General features: G+C 45.2%; 1 protein-coding gene across 5 annotated transcripts in view; it reads right to left on the reverse strand.

Moving 5' to 3' along the window:
• Nucleotides 1-22398, reverse strand: part of Arhgap28 (Rho GTPase activating protein 28) — a 155983-nt gene that overhangs the window by 13336 nt on the left and 120249 nt on the right. For all 5 annotated transcript variants that reach the window (XM_021149846.2, XM_029470857.1, XM_029470856.1 and 2 more), the window contains exons 6-14: nt 19287-19371; nt 16700-16842; nt 15557-15722; nt 15363-15454; nt 12645-12722; nt 8104-8266; nt 4885-4967; nt 2105-2302; nt 1374-1487 (exon numbers count right to left, since the gene is read on the reverse strand). In XM_021149846.2, coding sequence (XP_021005505.1) covers nt 1374-1487; nt 2105-2302; nt 4885-4967; nt 8104-8266; nt 12645-12722; nt 15363-15454; nt 15557-15722; nt 16700-16842; nt 19287-19371 — 1122 coding nt within the window. The remainder of the gene's footprint in view (nt 1-1373; nt 1488-2104; nt 2303-4884; nt 4968-8103; nt 8267-12644; nt 12723-15362; nt 15455-15556; nt 15723-16699; nt 16843-19286; nt 19372-22398) is intronic.

The raw sequence follows: 22398 nt of genomic DNA on the forward strand, positions 1-22398 counted from the left end.
GCTTTTCTGACCGGAAGAGGGTTGTGGCCCTATGTAGGCGGGATTTCTCTCCCACTCACCAGAAGTCTTAAGATCCTGTGGCGGGTGTTGTGGGTAGCTGGCGAGTGTCAGCTGACCCTGCGTCCCAGCTGCCCCGGTGGGTGCTTTTCTCGTCTCCATAGTTTCTAAAGGAACTGACCCTAGCAAAGTCCAGATGTTGGACCCAGGCTGAAAAATCTGTCAAGTTAACCAACCTGATGGTTCTGGTGAGGAGCTAGCTTGCTCCTGGAGTGACTGCCTAGCAGTGCAAGGCCCTGAGTTTGATCCCAGCACAGGGGGAAAAAAAGAGGTTGGTTTTTTTCATAAAGACTTAATTTTTCATGTAATCAATAAGTGGAATACAGGCATTAGTTGTGATTGTGAGCATGTCAGTGAGGACTAATCTCTGACTCCCCACAATCCCCCGCGCCTTGGCAAACCCTGCATCCCTTCCCCATGTTCGCCCTTTCTCCCTTCAAGATGGAGCTTAGAATCTGCTTCCTTCATTGTTATGCACAAAGCCACATTGGCACCTGTATCTGTATTATTGCTGTATCAGTGGCTCTGGCTCACCAGCGCCACAGCTGGTCTTACACTCTTGCACACTCCTGAGTGTTCATGGCACTTCAATCCCTTAGTCCCTAAACTGCAAGGTTTTGCACTCTCAGAGTTGAATAAAATCAGTGCCTAGAATGCACTGCCACCCTCCACATTTAATTAAAGCAACATAATTATTTTGAAAAATATTTCTATGTCTACCTCCACATAGATAAGTGTGCTCAATAGAAAATCTCTGGAAATGCTATGAGTTTAATTTTTTTTTTTTTTTTTGTCAATTGACAATTATCTATTCTCTATTCCAGTTTTCCACCATCAAAAAAAATTCTTTTCCTACTTATTTGATATACTGTCATAGGTACGTCCTTGCTGCTGCAGTAGAATATCCTGACTAAACCAGCTGAAGAGAGAAAGGACTCATTTTGACTTATGGCCCCACAGGTCTGCATCCACCAGGGCAGAGCAGCAGCAGCAGCAGCAGCAGCAGCAGCAGCAGCAGGGGGACACTTTGGGCCTTTGGGGAACACGTCACATTCAAGTCTGACAATCTATCTGCCTGTAAGCCACTAAAAGGACATTCTAAGAAGTTATTCCTGGAATACCAAATGTTTTTCATGAGACTAACATTTCAAGGACTCTAACCCCAAAGCAGATAACTCAGCCCAACAGGAAGAGCCCAGTGCTCTGTTTATTGGAACTTTCCACAATATCTGTGTGGTGTATTAACGTAACCTTCCTTTGAGAAGGTGGCGGCTTGCCACGGCCCTGCTGTGGGTCTGCCCCGCTGATGCTCTCACCTCTCGATCCAGGGTCTTCCTCCTGAGCAGCTTCTTCATACTCGGGAGCTGCTTCTTCAACAGCATGGTGGCCTCATTCATCCTTCTGACCTGGGTGATCAAGAAAGATGGAACCTGGAGAAGAAAGAAACCCTTAAATGGAAGCACTTGGTAGATTTAGCCTTTTCTTATAGAAACGCGGCTTCCGCCCTCATTGTCCTCGAACTGTGACATATATCCTTGAGATTGGAAAAATGAGGAGGGTTTCAGTTTAGAAGAGAAAACGTGGTTCGAAAGAGTGTCCTGCTGTCCCTTGGTCGCCGAGAGGAGCCGGTTCTAGGACCCCTTTGGATTCTCAAATCCTTGTATGCTTGGCTATAGTATAGTGTTTGCCCATAACCCGCACAGATCCTCCTCTGTACAACTTTCAATGATTCACAATGTTTGATCCAATGCAAATGCGGTGTACGGCACTGTTTTATTGTGCTTTTTAGGGACTAGTAACAAGAAAGTTTGGCACATATATACAATTTTGGAAGGCTCTTTGGAGTTACGCTTGGTTAAATCTAGAGCTGAAGAACCCATGGATGGGGAAGGTTAACTGTTTGTGGATGCCTCAAACGACCGTGAGTTATTTTCTCACATTTCTGCCTCTTTCTGTTTCCAAGATCCCCTTGCTCCTGAGCTTACACATCTCCCTGCAGCTGGTGTCTCTCATAGGCACACTGGACAGCCATCAAAGCCCTACCCACCTTCCATAGAATTTTCTGGTACTTCAGCATCAGGCGGATGATGTGGGTCGCCGTGTTGGCCAGCAGCAGTTCCTCGTAGTCAGAGTGCTTGCTTCTGCTGAAGAACAGGTTGGGCGCCATCACTGTGGAAATGTTCCACAGGTTCATGCGGTTCTTGGATTCATTGGCGATCACTTTATTGAAGAATGTCATCAGAGCCTAACGAGAGACAGGAGAAGCGGGTCCTACCCTTGTGAGCCACCGACGGGCTTCTCTGACCACTCACCCCTAGAGCCCTTCGCTGTGTTGCTAGGAAAGTACGCAAAGGCGAGGATGAGCAAATGTGTCCTATGTCCCCTTAAACTGCTTAGAAGGAGACACATGAGCAGTTAATTCAGATGTCTGCTTCATAAAATAATTCCCTTCTTATGGGCTTATTACCATGGAGTCTACAGATAATAGGCTTTCTTTCTAATCCTAAATGGGCTTGACAAATATTGAAATTAAACATCAACCAGGGAGAGGAAAACACTGCAGCTCAAACAAAATAAATGCAATTCTGTTGTGAAGGAAGGAAAATAATTCTGTAAGTGAGAATGCCCTCAACTGAAAGCCCCACTGCCTAGAGCAATTTACTGTTTTCTTGAGAAAAAAAAAATAATGTAAGCATCAGGAGCCTCTCCTCCCTCAGCCCAAATGCAAAGGCAGGTGGACGTTTCCAGACACGACTTTAGACAGACCATCTTTCTGAAGTTGTTTGTGTGCTTGTTTTATTGTTCATTCTGGCCTCTAACTCGTGATCCCCCTGCCTCAGTTTCCTAAGCATTTCCTGGCATTGCATGCATGCCATAATGCCTGGTTCTTTGGACTGCTTTTTTAATTATGAAAATCTTCACCTGGAACAGCAATGTGTATGTGCAGCTTTTGTAAGCATTAAAAGAAAAAGATAAAGAAACTTGGTAATTTCCCAAGTGCACTGAATTACCACGATCCGGCCCTTACGAAAACCATTGGCCCTTCACCAAGAGGCTAGAACGCCCAGAGAGAACTCTTTGTTTTCTCAAGTCTGGATTCTCCTCTGTGTGTGCATGAGCATGTGCGTGTGTGTGTGTACACACATCTATATGTATGTATATAGACATGCCTGTGCCATGTACACATGTGGAGCGCAGAGAACAACTCTTGGGCGTCTGCCGTCTCCTGCCTGGGACCTGGGGACTGAACTGTAGCGGGCTTATTTTTTGACAGGGTGCGTCACAGGGTGCGTCACTGAGGCTTGCTGATTCAGCTCGGCCATGTATCTAGGCGCTGGAACAGTCCTGTCTCTTCCTCCATGGTAGTGGGATTACAGACACAAGCAGCTTTCCTTCGGTCACGGGGACCGGAACTCAGGCTCTCAGGATTTCCTCAGGAGCATTTTATTGACGGATCCATCCCCCTTGCTCCTCGGCCCTACCATAGTCTCTTTGATTAGGACATGTTTAACATGCCTTTTTAATAGATCCCACAGACTTGCAAGTCTATGATTCAGGCAGTATTCTCAGTAATTGATACTATTTTGTTTCACTCACTGTGTAAACTCTACAAGGCAGATATTTATAATGATCGTACAGGCAGGAAGGAGATTGGGCTGGGGATGGATGGAACAAATCGACCATCCAGCATCAGTCGGTTAAGTGGGGGCACCAAGGATCTGAAGCAAAAAAGCACACTGTCCAGCTGTGTTCCTGCCTTCCTTATAGCCAGCAGTTCTAATCTGAGCTCCGACATTTTAAAATGGAAAGACAAAGACTGTGTGTGTGCTCTGTTTTATGCCGTGGGGGGCAGGCTAGATAACCAGGCTCACACTGGCCTTGAACTCTCAACAATCCTCTTGCCTCAGAACCCCCAGGGCTAGGGCTATGGGCATGCACAACATGTTTTTTAAATTACTCAAATGTTTCCACTCTTGGAAAACCCCTTCCCCCCAACAACAACAACAACAAAAAAGCATGCAGAAAGAAAGCAACATGACATCTCCATTTTCTGCATCCTTTTGACTGGCCTTAAAATTAGGGGCTCTTTCAGCTCATCACACTTCAGTGTCAGTTCAGAGGGTCCAAGTACCTGCCCTGCCTATACCAGCTTTCTAAGAGCATATTCACCATCAAAACTACAAGAGAGAATTTCGGATTTCAAAGTGTACAACAAAGAAACAGGTCTGGAAGTTAGGGAAGGCAGGGAAGAGGAACCACGGGTACAAGTGTATCAGATGCTCTGTTGCTGGTGAGCAGAGAAGTTGCTTCTCTGGGCTTATTTTTTCTCACTCTGAAGAAATGTCTAGACCCTAGCAAGTGATATCTAAACTCCTAAAACTTAGAACTATTTAAATTATATTTTCTGTATTTGTTCTAAAACAGGAATATTTTAAAAATCTCACACAGTCCAATGGTCTTAGCTGCCCTCCTCAAAGCTCATTACAATTATTCCCCCCAGGCTGGAGCGAGTTCCAGATAGAACTGTGTTCTTAGAAGATATTAACTGCTCTCATTTGCTCCAGATCCTGGTATGAGTAAGCCTCTCTTCTTTTCCTTTCTATTCATCACACTTAATCCTGGCATCTGGTTAGTCACTCAGCATCCCTCAGTTACACTGAGGGAACTAAATGTTAATGTTCAGAAAGAGTTCTGGAATCTCCATCCTTTGTGTCTGCCTCTCTGCAGCATCATGGGGGTGTGGCATGCAAGGCGGTGGGGGCTGCACCATGCAGTTGGCTCTGTAAGCCATCACACTTCTGCTTCCCCCAGACAAGCCCCACTTACCTGCGCTGTGTCCCTGTTGGCGTCAGGCAGGGCCATGACCATGAGGTGCAAGGCTTGAAACTGTACTTTGATGTCAGGCCCTCCTAACAAGAAGACAGAAATAATCACACGCTTGAAACCACACTGATGCGTTCTGACAGCAATCATGCGAACATCTGGTTGCACAGGAGGGCTCTGACAGTTTAGTGGGAAGGGCCAGGCTTTCAAGCTCAACAATGTCAATTTGTTCATTTGGACAAGAGCCTCAGTCTGTCACCTCCCTTTCCATCCCAGGATGCCTGTTTATAGGCAGGTAGCCAAAAAGACCCTTTAATAATTATAGATTTATAGGACAGTTTCCTTTTCAGGGTGTGCCCGTGGAACCTGCCTTACTCTGTGAATAGAGGATGAGGCTCAATTCAAGAGCAAGTAAGCATTGCGCTCAAGGACACAACAGCCCGCAGCCACTAAGGACGTTTGTTCTAGAGCCAGGTTCGAATCCTGCTTTTAGTACTAAGGCATTCACCCTTTCTGCATATCCACAGGGCTGGCATGAGGATTACACAAGTTAGTACTCACACAATGTTCAAGTCAGTGCCTAGAAACAGTTGTCATCATACATGTGTGCACAGTGGCATTTATTCCCTATCTCACATAGACATTTGGGGAAGCGGTTAGTTTGGGAGACTGTGGGGACCGTTATTCCCTAATGACACAAGATGGCGCCAGAGGGTTGGCTGCACACTCAGGGAAGTCCATCCACCCAGGATAATGTACAGCCATCCATGCTGAAAATTTCAAGTGCTTTTCTCTCTGTATCCTCTTCCAAATTATCTGTTGGTGAAGAGTTTCTGGAGAAGCTTGGGCTCTGGAGTCCTGGGAAGTACTCAAGCTGGAGGCTACCTTTACGATCCCTTTACAGTCTGGCTGGAGACCATCGGTTGTTAGTAAAAGCATGGAGCAGCCTAGTAAGGGAAACCTCAAGTAAAGAACCTACTGCAGCAGTGTGTGTGTGTGTGTGTGTGTGTGTGTGTGTAGTTGGAGGGGGCTGGCGATATGTGTACACCCCTGTGTGGGAACAGGGGAGGTACATTCACAGATCCAATCACATTGTCTCAGCATTACTCACTTGGACTTTAGGAAGCCACGTCGAAGTTTTTAAAAAGAACATGCCATAGACCTAGTACATACGGTAAAGGCTAATGCGTGAACACGTGTAAATACCAGGACCTAGGAAGAACATGTCCAGTACCAAACTCAGATGAAACCTTCTCTTGCCATATGAATTGCAGGCCGAGAGCCCCGTCATCAGATGTGATCAATGCCAGAACAGCCCTGAGCAAGAGACAAGGGATGCAGGTGCAAGTGCAGGCATGGAGGTGTGCGGGTATGGAGGGAATGTAGGCATGCAGGCGTGCAGGTGTGCAGGCGTGTCGCTGTGTAGCCGTGCAGGTAGGTGTCCAGGTGTGGAAGCTCCGTCCATTTCAGAGAATTATGATGTTCCTGTCTCAATTACAAGTCTGAGTTGGCAAATGTTCCATTTTCCTTTTACTGATAGAACTTGGCCATACGCTGTCTCGATAACAGTTTGTGGCTAATTTATGTAATGCGCACTAGTATGGAACGTCCTTCCTCCTCCCTAGAGAACCATCTAGTCCTTTAACAGAACCAGCAAGTTGGAGGCCAAGACTGAAAAGATGCAGTGACTCTGCACATGAGTGGTAAACAATCTGTGCTCTCTGAGTTCCATGTAGTATGAAGAAGGTAGTTCCAACATACACACACGTGTACACACACTCACACACTCACATAGTCACTTATTCGCACCACATACTCACACATTATTACATACCCACTCACATACTCATACACACCCAGACACAAATATGCACAGTCACACACATATTCACACACTCACAAATACACAAAACACACACTCTCACGGCACACACACTCACATACACTCATACACACGCATACACACTCACACATACTTACATACACACTCACATACACTCATACACTCACAGACACAAATACACACACACATCACACACATATTCACACACTCAAATACATAAAACACACACTCTCACATATTCATACACTCACACACTCACAGCACACACACTCAAACACACTCATACACCCCCACACTCACAAAAACATACACAAATACATGCTCACACACACACTCACATACATTCACAAATACACACCCACACCACACACTCACACCCACACCACACACTCACACCCACACCACACACTCACACCCCCCACACACTCACACACTGTGATGGTTTGTATATTCTTGGACTAGGGAGTGGCACGATTTGGAGGTGTGGTCTTGTTGGAATCGGTGTGACCTGGTTGGAGTAGGTGTGTCACTGTGGGTGTGGGCTTAAGACTATCACCCCAGTTGCTTGGAAGTGAGTCTTCTACTAGCAGCCTTTAGAAGAAGACGCAGAACTCTCAGCTCTGCCTGCGCCATGACAGCCTGGATGCTACCATGTTCCCACCTTGATGATAATGGACTGAACCTCTGAACCTGTAAGCCAGCCCCAAGTAAATGTTGTGTTTTGTAAGATTTGCCTTGGTCATGGTGTCTGTTCACAGCAGTAAAACCCTAACTAAGACACACACCCCCCATACATACACAGACACATAAATTAAATGCTGAGTCACCGTATCAATGACTGATAGCATCTTTGGTCTTGTGAAGCATATGTCCTATTTAAACACTGCAGCCGAACACATCACCCGAACAGACTCTAAACTTGCTGCGCATACAAAATAAGAAGAGTATTTATCCATCCTCGAAGAAGACCCAGGCCATGAGATGACCCAGGGGCTGGAACTAGCAGACAAGGTTTTAAAGCAGCTCTCAAAGTATGCAAGCGATGTGAAAGAAAGTAATGTAGAATGAATGAAAAGACAGAGCCTGCCAACAGGCAAATTAAAATATTGAAAAGCATCCACTGGACCTTCCAGAGCTGAAAAACACTATAGTCTCCTTAAAATAGCAAGGTTTCTTCTTTAGCAAATTAAAAAATTAGGGACAACAATCTGATTTAGATGTGCGAACCCAGGACTATCATAAATGGTCTTCCACCCCAGGGTCCACAGGCACCGCCAGTCTGCACAGAGTAACCACACTTCATGGATCAACCTGGCACATTAGGCTGTGCTGACTTATGTTCTACGTATATTTAATCATATCTAACTTCTTCAACCTACTTTTCATCAGAGAGATGAAGGCGGGTATATATTCAACAGGGAAGAGAGAGGTGGGCAGCTCTCTGAAGAATGCTTTCAACATGACCGCAGCTTCTCTGTGACACATCTTGTCCCACTTGAACTTGTCAGCATTGAACCTGGCATCCAGTTCTTCGCGGTACTGCTGCAAAGCAAAGCAGTTGGTCAGTACTCAGAGAGATTGAATGTCATGGCCTCTTTCCCACCATCATTACACAGACTATTCTTTTTTTTTTTTTCTCCGACTTGACAGCTAAAGTTAACACCTGCTAACCCTAACCTTCCCACATGATTGAGCTGGAATGCCTATTTACGAGTTAATTTTTAAAAGCATTTCCCGAGGTATCCTGAAAACAATAATAATCTTGAAACAACTGGCCAATTCTGCACAGCTATAAAACCTCTTTTTGGAGTCTGTAGCTCTACTTCTGTGGTTTTGGTGGGATCGCACAGCCCCCACGTGATAAAGTCTTTGCTCAAATTTGACAGAAGTGACATTTTTCTTTCATCATAACCTTGCTGCTACCCTCCCTTCTGTTCCTAAGTCAGACCATGAACACATGCCTCTCCGCTCTTTCACATGTGGAATGAGAAATGCTCCAATAAAGTAACTCTGACTTCACCGCAGAGTGCAGGCAGAATAATGACTTTCCTGGAACGGGTACAGCAGCTCTCTGCCAACACACACACACACACACACACACACCTTCCACATGTTGGTGTATCCTTTGCTCCAGTGCACTAGGCAAACAGCTTGTGTTAAAGCACCAGGCCTTTCTCTGTCAGTTCCACTCACAGTCAGTTCCTACTTGAAAGAGTCTGCATTGTCGGTTCATCTATTTATCAGTGGCAACTGTTCTTTAAGCTTCTTTACTATGGTCAGACTCATTTTCATCCATGCCTTTGGACTTGAGGGTTTACCTCAAACAACCGGAACCTGGAAGCATCTGACTGATACAGCCCTAAAGAGATACTTAGATGAGACTTGAGTAGCCTTTCCCTTTTTTACAGCCTTTGCCTCATTCTCGTGAGACGCCTACTTTTAGCCCCAAACAGAGCCAGCCGTTTTGTTCATCTCATGCCAAACACAAGCGTTTCTACGGCTTCCAGGGGCTGCGAAACTGAAATCTGTGTCAAGCTCGCTGAGTTAGGTGCCAAGGCAGGATACTGATGGGTATGCAGCCAGCCTGGATTCAAATGATGAGTTTATGTCTCAAAAAAGCCAACCAACCAACCCATCAACCAACCAACCAACCAACCCATCAACCAACTAACCCAGCAACAACCAACCAATCAACCAACCCATCAACCAACCAATCAACCCATCAACCAACTAACCCAGCAACAACCAACCAATCAACCAACCCATCAACCAACCAATCCACCAATCACCCAACCCGCCAATCTATCAGTCAATAGAAACCTATTTTTTTGTCTACCACTAAGGAGGACACAGGCAGAGTCAAAGTCATGTCCTTAAGTCTCCTTGGAGCACAGAGAAGGCTACATCAGTTTCTGAAGTATCTTCACAAAAAAAAAAAAAAAAAAAAAAAAAAAAAAAAAAAAAAAAAAAAAGCAAAGCCCCAGCCTGAAGCTACCAACTCAGGAGAGAGACGAAACACACAGGGTGACATAACTCCAAAGCATCTACAGCTAACCTCAGAAGAACGGGCAGCAGAGGCAAGGAGAGCTTACACGTCAAACAGTCTGCCTTCTTCCATAAAACACGTTTCCAGCGTTTGGCTCAGATTTCTGTGATGTTTTGAAAAGAAAATCACTGAGCATTCCAAAGCATCAAATTGGTTCCAAATGATCTGTGGGCCTCAGACTTGGGAGCTGGCTTTGCAGCAATGCCCTCGTTTGGCTCTAGGTGAGCAGCTTCCTCTCAGGCCTGAGTCCCTGTCAGGCCCACTGATCATCTAGAACACAAAGCTGGACCACTCAATATCACCATCCCCTCCCACCCCCCCATGGCTGCTGTCATTTACTTGGCTCGAATCAAGAGTAATTATAATGGCTTTTGAAAACTGCCTTTCCCCAAGCACGTTCTGTCAGAAATGTACTTCAGGGATGAGGAAAACACAGCAGAAAACTTAACCAGCACAGGTTCTGAAGGTTTGAATAAAGGGAACGTGAAGGCCTAGGCAATGTATCCAGGGCCACTGTCTCTCTAGCCACAGCGGTTCCTCACTGTGTCTGCTCACTGGCTCGGATTTCTTCCATGCTTGCTTGCCTGAAACCAGAGCTAGGAAAACATCTGGATTGCATTTGTGGACTAACAAGCGGCAGAACAAACCAGCTGACACAACGTCAAAAAGAGTAAGGGAAAAAGACCTTGACCTAAATTCGGGTTGGGAACTCATAGGTCTGTGAACACACTGAAGGGTGATCAGCCTTTGGTTAGCAGGTTTCACACAAAGGGTTGTCGAAGAAATGTAACTTCCACTCTAACATCATACGTGGGGCACATAAGAAACTTTTCTCTTCACTATGGATCTGCACAGAGCGGGGCTTAGAGGTGTGGAGTTTGATTCTGGTGGGGAAGCCTGGCTCTTTGGCTCTCTTTCCACTCTCTGACTCAGCTGATAACTTAGACAACCAAAGCAGCCCACGCTTTATCCTCATTACTGCGCGTTCTCCCCAGAGGCGTGCCTACGAATGGAACATGATAAATCGAAACAAGCTCACTTCAGGAGCCTTCCAAATGAAACTGTGTTAGTATTTAACCAGCTCCTTGCTGAATGGAGTCCTAATTTCCAACCTGCCCAGTTTCAGACATCCCTACAAATGAGAACTTGCCACGTTCATTTACAAAGAGGCTCAGGTGGCTGATTCTGTCGGCTGGTCAGGCCCAGCACCTATGCTAGTCAGTGACTGATCAGGTAGATGGCTCCAGGCTTGCCCCATTCTGCCCAGTGCAGGGCTCCCCTGTTGGGAGGAAGTGACAAGCTTGTACCATAGCCCAGGTCCTACCAGCTCTCTTTCACCACCAACCAGTCCATTGTTGCTTTGGAGGAGCCAATAGACACAGCCTACTTGATTTCTTTTCACTCAAGAAATATGCTGCCGGCTGGGCGTGGTGGCGCACGCCTTTAATCCCAGCACTTGGGAGACAGAGGCAGGTGGATTTCTGAGTTCGAGGCCAACCTGGTCTACAGAGTGAGTTCCAGGACAGCCAGAGCTACACAGAGAAACCCTGTCTTGAAAAACCAAAACCAAAACCAAAACCAAAACCAAAGAAAGAAAGAAAGAAAGAAAGAAAGAAAGAAAGAAAGAAAGAAATATGCTACCATATTTCCACATTTCTACCTTGACCCTTCTCATAGGTATAGATTCCCTCAAGTGTGTACATAAGTGAATTAATGAAGGGATTCCTCTCCACCCCTGTGCCTTTTCTTTCCTTGGCTTATCACAATCAATTCTTCACCACCACTTGCACATTCTTTGCAAGGCCCATCATTGGGTGTCCACAGACTGGGGTGACCAAAATGTAAGCATGTGTGTGCCCAAAAGGAAACGCAATGAAAGCTCTTACTAGAAAAGGTTCGCCCCTCCAGGACTCCTCACTGCTCTGTAGAGCTTGCCTGGGTGGGTATAAGAAGGCAGAGCAAAGGAATTCACACTGCTGCGCTGGGGTTTTATGTAGATGCTGGCGTTACCATACATGGAACTGGGGTTTCGGAGCTGCTGCTGAGTGAGTATGCCAGTGGTTAGGAGCACTGCTACAAATTCTTAGACGAAGTCTGGCCAAAGAAGAGTCTAAGAATGGGTCTCAGCTGCGAGCAATTAGCAATGGAAGTCAAAGCCAATGGGCTATGAGCTCAAAGACTCCTAAAGGCCAAAAAAAAACCCCAAAATAGTTGATCCCCTAAACAGGTCCTGGTGTTTCAAACTCCAAACTGAAGACAAGCAACAGTTTTAATGGCAATGTTTCACTCTTCTAGGTTCTAAGAATGGCAGCATGGAAGAAACATACAACCGAAGTACTGAAGAGTATTATGGCAAGCCAAGCGATACTATCAAAGGAACAATGGCAGCCACAGAGACGAGATTTCTGATGCTCACTGGAACTGGGTCATGGTGGCTTAAGAATGTCCCCCATAGGCTCATATATTTGACCGCTTAGTCATTAGGAAGTGACACTATTCGAGAAGGGTTAGGAGGTATGGCCTTATGAAGTAGGTGTGGCCTTGTGAAGTAGCTGTGGTCTTGGTAGAGGAAGTGCGTCATTGGGGGGTGGGCTTTGAGTTTTCCAAAGCCCATGCTAGGCCCATTTTTTTCTTCTCTCTGCCTTCTGATCATGGTGAAGCTCTTAGCAACTGCTGCCGCATCCTGAGTGCCACCATACTCCCATGCTCTTGCCATGTTCCCACCCCAGCCCCCTTGCCACGATGACAATGGACACACCCTCTGAAACTATAAGCAAGCCCCCAACCAATGTTATAAATGTTTCACGGGTCCTGACCAAGGCTAACCAAAGACTGCTCACGTCTTTAGGAAGAGAGAGAGAGAGCACTGAGTACCTTGACTTTGGCAGTACATCCGGAGAGTCGAAAAATTCCTTCCGATTCCAGACCTGATTCCTCGACTTTCTGAAAAAACTGGAAATTGACAATAAATTACACAAATTAAGTACCTCTGTAGGATGATAAACATTCTAATAGTAATAATAATGAGAATAATAAATAATTCTAAATAACCAGTAGGCTGCTAACTGTGCCTATGAACCTGATACACAAATGATTTCTTAAATACTAATAATTACCCAAGAAAATCAACATTGCCTCTGATTTGCCAGCGAGCAAATTCTCCATTTAGATCTATGCCGTAACTTCTCAACATCAACTCCTACTCATAGACTCTGTTGGGTGTGTTGTCTTATCTACTGTGCTATGTTTCCAACTTGTATCTTTCAAATACGATAATCATTTCTCTTATGTTGACCAACCAATAGGAACAAATGCTAAACCACGCCATGTGTCTACAGCCACACTACCCTGCAATGCACGTGATCTCATCTAAATCTACCCTCATTGGTTACAAAGGACCTGACTAAGAACTTAAAAGAATTCTAGAATATTAACTAAGGACTTAGACATGTAAGAATTAACCACTCTCTTAAAGACTCATGGTAGTGGTGGCGATGGTGTTGATGGCGGTGAGGACATGATGGTGGTGGCAGTGTTGATGACCTTCGCCTCTGCTCTCTCAACCCTGCCTGTACTGCTCTCCCGCCTGCTGAGGGAGGCTGAGGACCCGGCTGGGTTTTCATCTAAGCTTGTGCTGAACTGCCTTGGGTTAAAGGTTTTGTTTTGTTTTTTTTTTTTTTCAAAATCCATCCTTGACATTTAGGACAAAGTATGTCATTCGTGCTTTAATTTCCGAGAAGGAAGGGCAGCACGGGGACAAGGACTCTCGGCTGCGCAAGCTCCCACAAGGACTCCGGGAGCTTGGCACACGCACTCAAGGACTCTGGGCTGCGCATGTGCTCACAAGGACTTATGGACTGGGCATGCGCTGTGTACCTCTGACGTTAGCTCATCCTCCTCTGCCCCAGTTGCTGTGTTTGCAAGGTGATAAAAAATAAAACTGCCCCTTGGGCCTCTCCATGCTAACGACACAGGATATGACGTCACTGGTACAGCCCTTCCCATGGGGAGACTCCCTACAGACAGCCCCTCTGCACAGAAAGGATGCCAGCATCTCTGTCACTGCACCCTCCCTGCTCCTTCACTGGTCAATTGATCACCAGACTTAAGGAAGCAGCTCTGGTTGAGGTGCCAGGAGCCACTTACAAGAGGAGAAGAGGGCGGATGCAGAACTGTTAGTGTGGTTAAAGCAAGTCTGTTTCCCCAGCCAGGGTTTTATGTATCATTTACAAACCATTTAAAATCCAGTGAGGTCTATGATAAAGGCCTGCGGTGTTAAGTGTGCCACCAGGCGTCGCTGTTGCACGTAAGTGAGGACTTAGGTAAGCCGATTCAGTTGTTACCCCTATTTGAAAACTGCACAACTTTTAAATCAGTTGTAGGACACAGAGAGACCACTCAGTGGTTATGAACAGACCCTGCTCATGCAGAGGGCCCGAGTTCAATTGGCAGAGTCCTCACAGGGAGTCTCGCCACAGTACCAGGGGATCTGACATCATCATCTTCTCATCCCGGCAGGAGCTTACACGTATGTGTGCATGCACAGAGACACGGACATAATGCAAAAGAAACCTAGATCTTTAAAAAAGTGAAACTGGTATTTAGCAATCATAGAGAGCTCTAGATACAGCAGTTGAGATATTAAAAAAAAATCCTTTGGGAGGAGGAGTGGGGTGAAGGATTGTTGGTGGGGGTGACTGTGGGGGGGGGAGGCAGTGACCAGGATGTAAAGTGAATAAGTAAAAAAAAACCCTAATAATAATAATAATAATAATAATAATAATTTGGCTTTCTAGGTTAAAAATAATTATTTTTTATCAATTATATGTACTTAAAATTTGACATTAGATTTAGAAGACTGATATATTCTGATATCTAAATGCTCAATATATTTTCTACTTCAATATATTTTATTTAAATTACATATATGTGTGTATATATATGTGTGTGTGTGTGTGTATTTATTGTCTTTATTGTGTGTAATATTGTCTTTATTACCTTGATATGAGTTTTAAAACTCCCTAAAATGATTGCATACACCCATCTGGCAAACATAGCTTTTGATACATCTCACAAAGCACTTGTAAGTTCAGCAAATAGACTATTAACAATCACATCCTTAAAGATAATAATCAGAAATGCATGCAAACAAGCTAAACATAGTGGGTATGCCTTTAATCCTAGCACTTAGTAGGCAGATGCAGGAGGATCTCTGTGAGTTCCAGTATAGCCAAGTCAACAAAGTGAGACCCTATCTTGATTTGGAAAAAAAAATCCATATAAACACGTGCAAATTCGTGTAAGCACATGCGTTTACACAAGCAGCAGCAGACAAAACAACTAGAAGCCAGAACACCGTCCATCCCTGACAGAACATTGTTCTTATGAAGGAACAATGTAACAAGGTTCCAGGGCATGCAACAACAGCCCCCAAGGTGAGAAGGTTCCCGAGGCTTGTCCCTCAAATTCACGTGCCTGAAACAGGGCCCTCTGTGAAAAGCAATGGTCAGACCTCAATAGGGCTCCCCCATCTTTAACTCTACAAGTGCCCTCTGAGCTCACTGTCTCCCTGGTCTTTTGCCCAGGACTCACTTTTTGTAACACAAGGGGAACTTTCACTGCAGGGTCCTTCTTCCGGTCGTTGTCCAGGAGGACTGTAAGTGGCACTCCGAAAATCCCGTTGTCTGCAGAGAACAGAGCCAAGGGAGGAAGAAAACACAAAAGTCAGGAACGTGTCCTTGTGTCCCAGGGCGGTGCTGAGGCAGGCAGCCTGGCCTCATAGTTACCTCGGCCTCTCACTCGCTCGGTTTTGTTTCTCTTCAGTTGTATCCCAAAAGCATCGAAGAAGGCCGTCAGCTCAATCAGAGAGAGATGGCGGATTTTCTTCATGTCTTCCACAGACAGGTCCCCCGTCTCGGTCAACCCAAATCTTGTTTTCTGAATGATAAATTTCTAAAAGACACAGTGAAGATGTTCAATTTTTTTTTTTAATCAAGTGAAATCAGGACACACTAAATTTATACAACAAAACCTAATGGAAAAATACCTATGAAGAACATCCTGGACCTAAGAGACAATGAGTAGTTGTTTAAGAATACCTAAAGACCAAGGCTATGCTAACTGGAGCCAAAATGGCACCCTGAAGGGTGGGATTGTGTAGCTGTCAAGGTTGTAGCCAGAGCCCCACCACAGCTGTGACAGCAGCCTCCTCTCCCTTCTCCTCCTTTTCCAAATAAATGTGTTTGTGTGTATGTGCACATGTCTATGTGTAAGCATAGGCAGGCTTGCTGTAGCAGGTGTGTGGACATCAAAAGATGTGTATCTGTGCACATTTCTATGTGGATGCGGAGGCAGGCATGTGGATGTCAGAAGATGAGTGTCTATGCACATCTCTACACCTAAGTGTAGGCAGGCTTGCCATAGCAGGCATGTAGGCGTCAGAGTCAGTCCTTGTCTCTCATCCTACTTGACAGGGGCTTTCCGTAATGTTGGCTGCTGAGAATGTGACACTACTGGGCTTATAAACGTTGGGAACCTGAACCCTCAACTCCCCTGAACCCTGCCTCTTATCTTAGCAAGGAGCTCTGAGATTGCAGAGGAGCTCTACCATGCGCATCTTCACGTGGGTACTGGAGGGTCAGACTCCAGCTCAAGACGCTTTCCTGGCAAGTGCTTTTACCTACTGCGCCATCCCCACAGCCCAGCAACTGCCTTCTTACAAGGCCCATACCTACCGCTGTCCTGTGAGCAGGATTATGCATGGCATGTACACATAAAACAACACAATTAGGCATATCCCAGGAGACACACGGGGCTGAGGCCTGGCCTCCCCAGCTCCCTTACACATACATAAAAGGAAAAACAGTCCTCACATTGGCACAGAAGCCTTCTCAGCAAGTTACTGGACTGACCGCAGAGGGGTTACTCACAGTTAAGACATAGTCTTCTTTCTTAATGTCCGACTTCTTCCATTTATTTCTATCAGGCATTTCTGTCACCATTTCTGAGTAAGAGACCTCAAAGGACAGCTCTTCAGCCTCTGCTGGAATGTTCTTCCCGAGATAATCATCATCTAAATAAAAACAAGAGACAGGAGATGCAGTACAACCTTCAGCCGTTTGCTGCAAAACAAACTACCAATGTTTACAAGGTACGCTGGGGTACCGAGATCTGGGGGAACAGAGCCTAGCTGCCTGGGTGACATGGTATTGCCTTGACCTTAAGTATGGACACATAGCCGGGCGTGGTGGTGCATGCCTTTAATCCCAGAACTCAGGAGGCAAAGGCAGGCGGATTTCTGAGTTTGAGGCCAGCCTGGTCTACAAAGTGAGTTCCAGGACAACCATGGCTATACAGAGAAACCCTGTCTCGAAAAACAAAAAACAAAAAAAACAAAGAAAAAAACAATACAAAAGTATGGACACATTTCTACCAGTTTCCGAAACAACTGTCCAATCCAAGTTTTAACATTGTAAACTCTTATTAGTTATGAATGTTTTGAAGGATTAGAGGCTAACCCTGGAAGAGCATGTATCTCTGTGTTCCTCTGATGTTAAAACAAAACAAAACAAAAACAAACAAACAAACAAACAAAAAACTCCCTCCTACTCTCCCAAGCACAAACGGTCACCTTTTAAGATTGTTCAGTGTGGACTCCACTGCTAGGTATTCGGGGAACTTATTCTGGATTTCTATAACTTGATATTGGCTGAATCTTTGCATGATGCATATTAAGCAGCACCTGACCGGGTCATAGGACATAAATGTCCCACAGCTGCCTTTCTCAGGCTAGGCTGCAAATTAAGGCAAATGATTCCTTGGCCCAAACCATTTGTCCAACACGAAACTCTGGCTTCTGAGTTGGATTTCAACACGACACTTTGTTTCACTGCCTGGCAAACATTTTTTATGTGGGAAGTAAAGAATCACTGGGCTATAAACAGAACACTTTTTCTGACGAAAGGTCAAGGGGATCAGAGTGACAAAAGTTGGAATTAATCAGTAAGATCGATGAAAGAGCTACTTGCGGCACCATTAAAATCAGGGTGGAAAGTTTATAAACGAATGCCTTTCCAGTTTTGAGTATGAGCAGAAGCTGGAACACAACAAAGGGTTGCAGAGGAGTTAGAAAGTGGCAGAGGGGAGGTGAGTCAGGATGCCTGACTTCTGCAGAAGTCTGTGCTCTGCTCACAGAAAGGAAGGATTGAGTCTTCTCGATCAGGAACCAAGCAGGCAGAGTCTCCAAGCCACTGAGCCACTCATGTGGGTGTCTGTCCCTGATGGTAGGATTACAACTTGACCCCAGGCAGTAAACAGACATACTGGAAAACATTTCTGGGAAGTCTCTCCTCCTGGTTATTTTATTTACACTCTTAGCATTATTGGAAAAGCAATCCACACATCAGGCAATTCTTCATTGGATGAATGAAGCCGATGGATTGTGGCAGGTCACAGCTGAGCAGCCATCACCACGATCAATCCTCAGATGCTTTCATCGACTCCTCTTGGCATTTGGATGTGGATGGTGAATGCATAAGCTATGCATCTCCAAGGAGAGGAATATGTATTTCTCAAAAGACAGGAATCCTGAAGGCAGGGGACTCAGGGCCCAGCCTTGGACTAGGAGGATACCATTCAGAGCATCTCTAGTGCTGGGAGTTCAGAGAAGAGCCAGTCCTGTCCGCCTGTGTGTCAGAGGCTGCTCAAGTTCAACACATGCTTCCTCAGTAACCGGGAACCTTGGATGAGGCGGCTTTGAAGCCTACTTGTAACATCTGGCTACATCATGGTACTTATGGGGAGGCCTAAGTCAAAGCCACTGCCTGAGTGATAATCCCTTACCTTACTTGTTGGAAGGGAAGGAAGGCTTCGCTTCCTACTTAGCTGAGTTAACATGGTTTGTAGTGACAAAAGAGGCTGCCTGAAGGTGAGCGAGGGCAGGGAGTGCTGGAAGCAACAGACTTATAACACATCGTGCAGAATAGAGGTGAAGATGGGGAGAGACGTGTGGATGAGCAGCGGGGCAGGATTAGCTAAGACTAAAACTGTCTGAGGTACCATTGCCGAGCATGGTGACCAATTCTAACAATTGTGTGCTCCACGATTCAAACATGTGCAAGAAAGGAACTTAAAAATGTCATCAGAAAGAATGCGGTAAGTTATGAGATGTGCTTAGGAGTTAGATAGGTTCAGCCTGATACAAACAGTATCAGTGTATGTATACAATGTATCGATCCAAACATTACCCATACTTGTGTATCCCACACAAGTGTCCCCACAGATAAACACTATGTATTGTATACATTTATGGTGATACACATAAGTACTATGTATGCATTTATGGTGTTAACCCAGTCAGTGTTCAAAGTGGATGTGTTAAATTAAATACTAAAACCAAAACGGACTGCTAACTGCACCGAATGTCAGACCCAAAGAAGACACAGCATAGTCTCACGAGGGGGGCTGCATTGTCTCACCAGGGGCTAGCACAGTCTCACCAGGGGACATGCCACTCACCACTCAACGCGCTCTGAACCGACTGCTCAGCATCTGCAGATCCATTGGTGTGAACAGGAATATCCGGGATAGCCTCAAGTATTGACTGTCAAGCAAGGAAAGAGGAGCAAAACTGTTTATTACAAATATAGTGACTCTTAATCTCTTATATTCTTGATTGTAAACCTAGCTTTCAACAACAACTGAGCCATCTCTCCATCCTGACCTTTCATCTCCATCAGATTTATCTTCTGTAATGCATGAGTCATTTTTGCAAATACAGTTCTTGGTCTCACAAATGGTTTGCAATGTTCACAGTTGTCCTCACAGTCAGTTTAGATGGGTGTGGCTGGCCCAAGTTTCTCAAAAGAACGCTGCTGAAGTACTCATAACTAACTCTAACTTCTTACTCCTATATTTAGCTGCTTCTGCAAAGATGTAGCAATTAGAAAGCTTGTTAATACGTATTTGATGATTACATCTGCTAATCTGAATACATTGTTTCAATTACAGTCCCAGTGCTAATATTAGCACATCAGTTCTCGCATTGTGAAATACGGGGTAAGAACAACTAACAGGATAGTTAACTATCATGCCAGATGTGGTGGGTATCTGCCTGTAATCTCGGGATATAAGAGGCAAAGGCACCAGGAGCCTGGTCCACATAGCAGGTTCTAGGCCAGGCTTGTCTACAAAGGGAGGACTACAAGCCTGATCTACATAGAGGGCTCTAAGCTATCCATGCTTACATAGAGGGTTCCAGACCAGTCTGGTCTACATAGTAAGTTCCAGAGTAGCCTGGTTTACATAGTAAGAACCTGTCTCAAAATAGACACAAAAACAGTAACACCAACTAAGTTCCAATCTGGTTCCTTCCTCACAGAAACCCTGCGACATAGCTTGTTCCAGTAGAGGCTGAGTTGTACAAAGTGAGTTTCTGTTCGTGTCTGGATGGGTTCCAGTGAGAGAGAGAGAGAGAGAGAGAGAGAGAGAGAGAGAGAGAGAGAGAGAGAGAGAGAGAGAGAGAGAGAGAGAGAGAGAGAGAGAGAGAGACAGAGACACACAAGCACACTGAGATAGGGAGGGGGAGGGAAAGGGAGAAGAGAAGAGAAGAGAAGAGGAGAGGCAGAGAGACAGAGAGAGGAGAGAGATTCTACCAAAAAATTGCATGCAAACTATAAATTCTAATGTAGAGTTATTATCTGCCAACACATGTGACTTCAAGAAACTGCCACAGGAAGCTTTTATAAGCAATTCCCATAGAGAATCTGCCCCCCCCCCACAGACCGTGTTACAATGCCTTTTATTCTTAGATTTGTTTAGCAATCACTGAACACCTGCTGGATGAACGATCCTGCACCGTGTGCCGCAGGTTGCACAAAGGAGTCTCAGATTCTCCACCTCACAGTCTCTTTTCACTCCTGCTTGATTCCAAATGAGATTTAAAAATCTCTTAATCACACAAACCACATGGGAATAGATGGCCAAAGTCCTGAAATGCCTGTACACTGTGATTTCTAGATGAAAAGACAGGTCTAGGGTCAGTCACGTTTCTGGTAGCGCTAAAAACCTGTCACTGCAGCATATAGACGACCATGGCTATAGTTTTAATATGATGCATCTTCCAAATGGCCATGTCTTGGTCTTTTACTTAGTACTATTGGCAGGTGGTAGACACCATGACAAACAGAGCCCAGTGGGATATTTAAGGCCACTGGGGAACTTTACAACAAAACAAAGCAAAGCCACAACCTCCTGCTACAACTGGGGGATCAGCGTGAGGATACTATAATTCTGCCTTTCCACCAGTGAACCTTGGGCAGGGGTTGGCATCCAGAACTCCTGCAGATATCAACAGCATAGCCCTTGGATCTGACTGGGGCAGATCTCGTGAGTTCTTTAAACCATCCTGCATTGTGTACAGTCTCTCGCGGTATAAGTGCGATTCAAATAGCTGCTACACTGTTCATCTCAGCTGTCACACGTCTGAGACGAGAGTGACAAGAGAAAACATCTGTGCACTTTCAGTACAGATACAATTAAAATATCTTCCATCTGCAGTCGGAGAGTCTGCAGTTCACGACATTCATCTCGATAAATACTGGATGATCATCTGATGGAACCCAACCTACAGTCTACAATAAAGCAATTACGAGGCTTAGAAATCCAGAAAAAATATCCTGCTTAATTATGAAGCATTAGAAGAAAAGCGCTAATGAGCCTTTCAAGAGGAAGGCATGACGTCTCTCTGAATCCGTCTGGAAGGAAGGATCCCTCAGAAGAAAAAAGGAAGACTTGCAGGTGAACTTCACTCTAACGAATTTCCAAGACAGACCATTAGAAATGTGGAGGTTTACTTACGGCCATTTCAGATACAGAAAACAATAAAGATCTGGGAGAAAGGGTACTACTGTCCAAGTGAAGACAAATCCCTCAGATGAGCTAAGGGGAGGTCACTCACTTCACCACGTTCCACAAAACCAATTCTAGTGGACAAGGTGTTGAGGCCTGCCCTAGGACCTTGGGGTCTTGGTGCACTGTGAAACAGTACAGGCTCCCAAGACTTCTAGGCGCTGCAGATTAGCATCTGGGAAGTCAAGAGACCTCAGCACTCTCTCCCCCAAGTGTCAGAAGTCCTGCCACCCCAGAGAGACTCACAGCTGGTGGTCCATGGTTCCCTTCAAGGAAGAACCATGAGACACAGAATGTGGTTTCTCAGGGTGAAAGTTAGAGAACATTCCAGCACAAGTACGGTGACAGTTGAGTTGGCATCCTAGGGTACCCCAGCAACCCCCACTTTTATCAACATCTATAAATAAAGGCCCTCTGAAATAAGGACCCAAAGTGAGAGAAGTTAAACACGGTTGTCAGCAAGATTGACTTAGCCCTAATACTGCTTTCTTTATATCACACTGACATCTGATTTTATTTTCAGGAAAAAAATAATAAAATTTGATTGATGAACTCATCCTGTCTCTAGCTCCATAATCACCACACAAGATCCAGTTCTTTTCCTACATCAGAGTCTCTCCTCAACATATACACCACACACACACTCACACACTCACACATTCTCTCTCTCTCTCCCCGCCCTCTCTCCCTCTCTCCCTCTCTCCCTCTCTCCCTCTCTCCC

This window comes from Mus caroli, chromosome 17, assembly GCF_900094665.2.
Source record: "Mus caroli chromosome 17, CAROLI_EIJ_v1.1, whole genome shotgun sequence".
Classification (NCBI taxonomy): domain Eukaryota; kingdom Metazoa; phylum Chordata; class Mammalia; order Rodentia; family Muridae; genus Mus; species Mus caroli.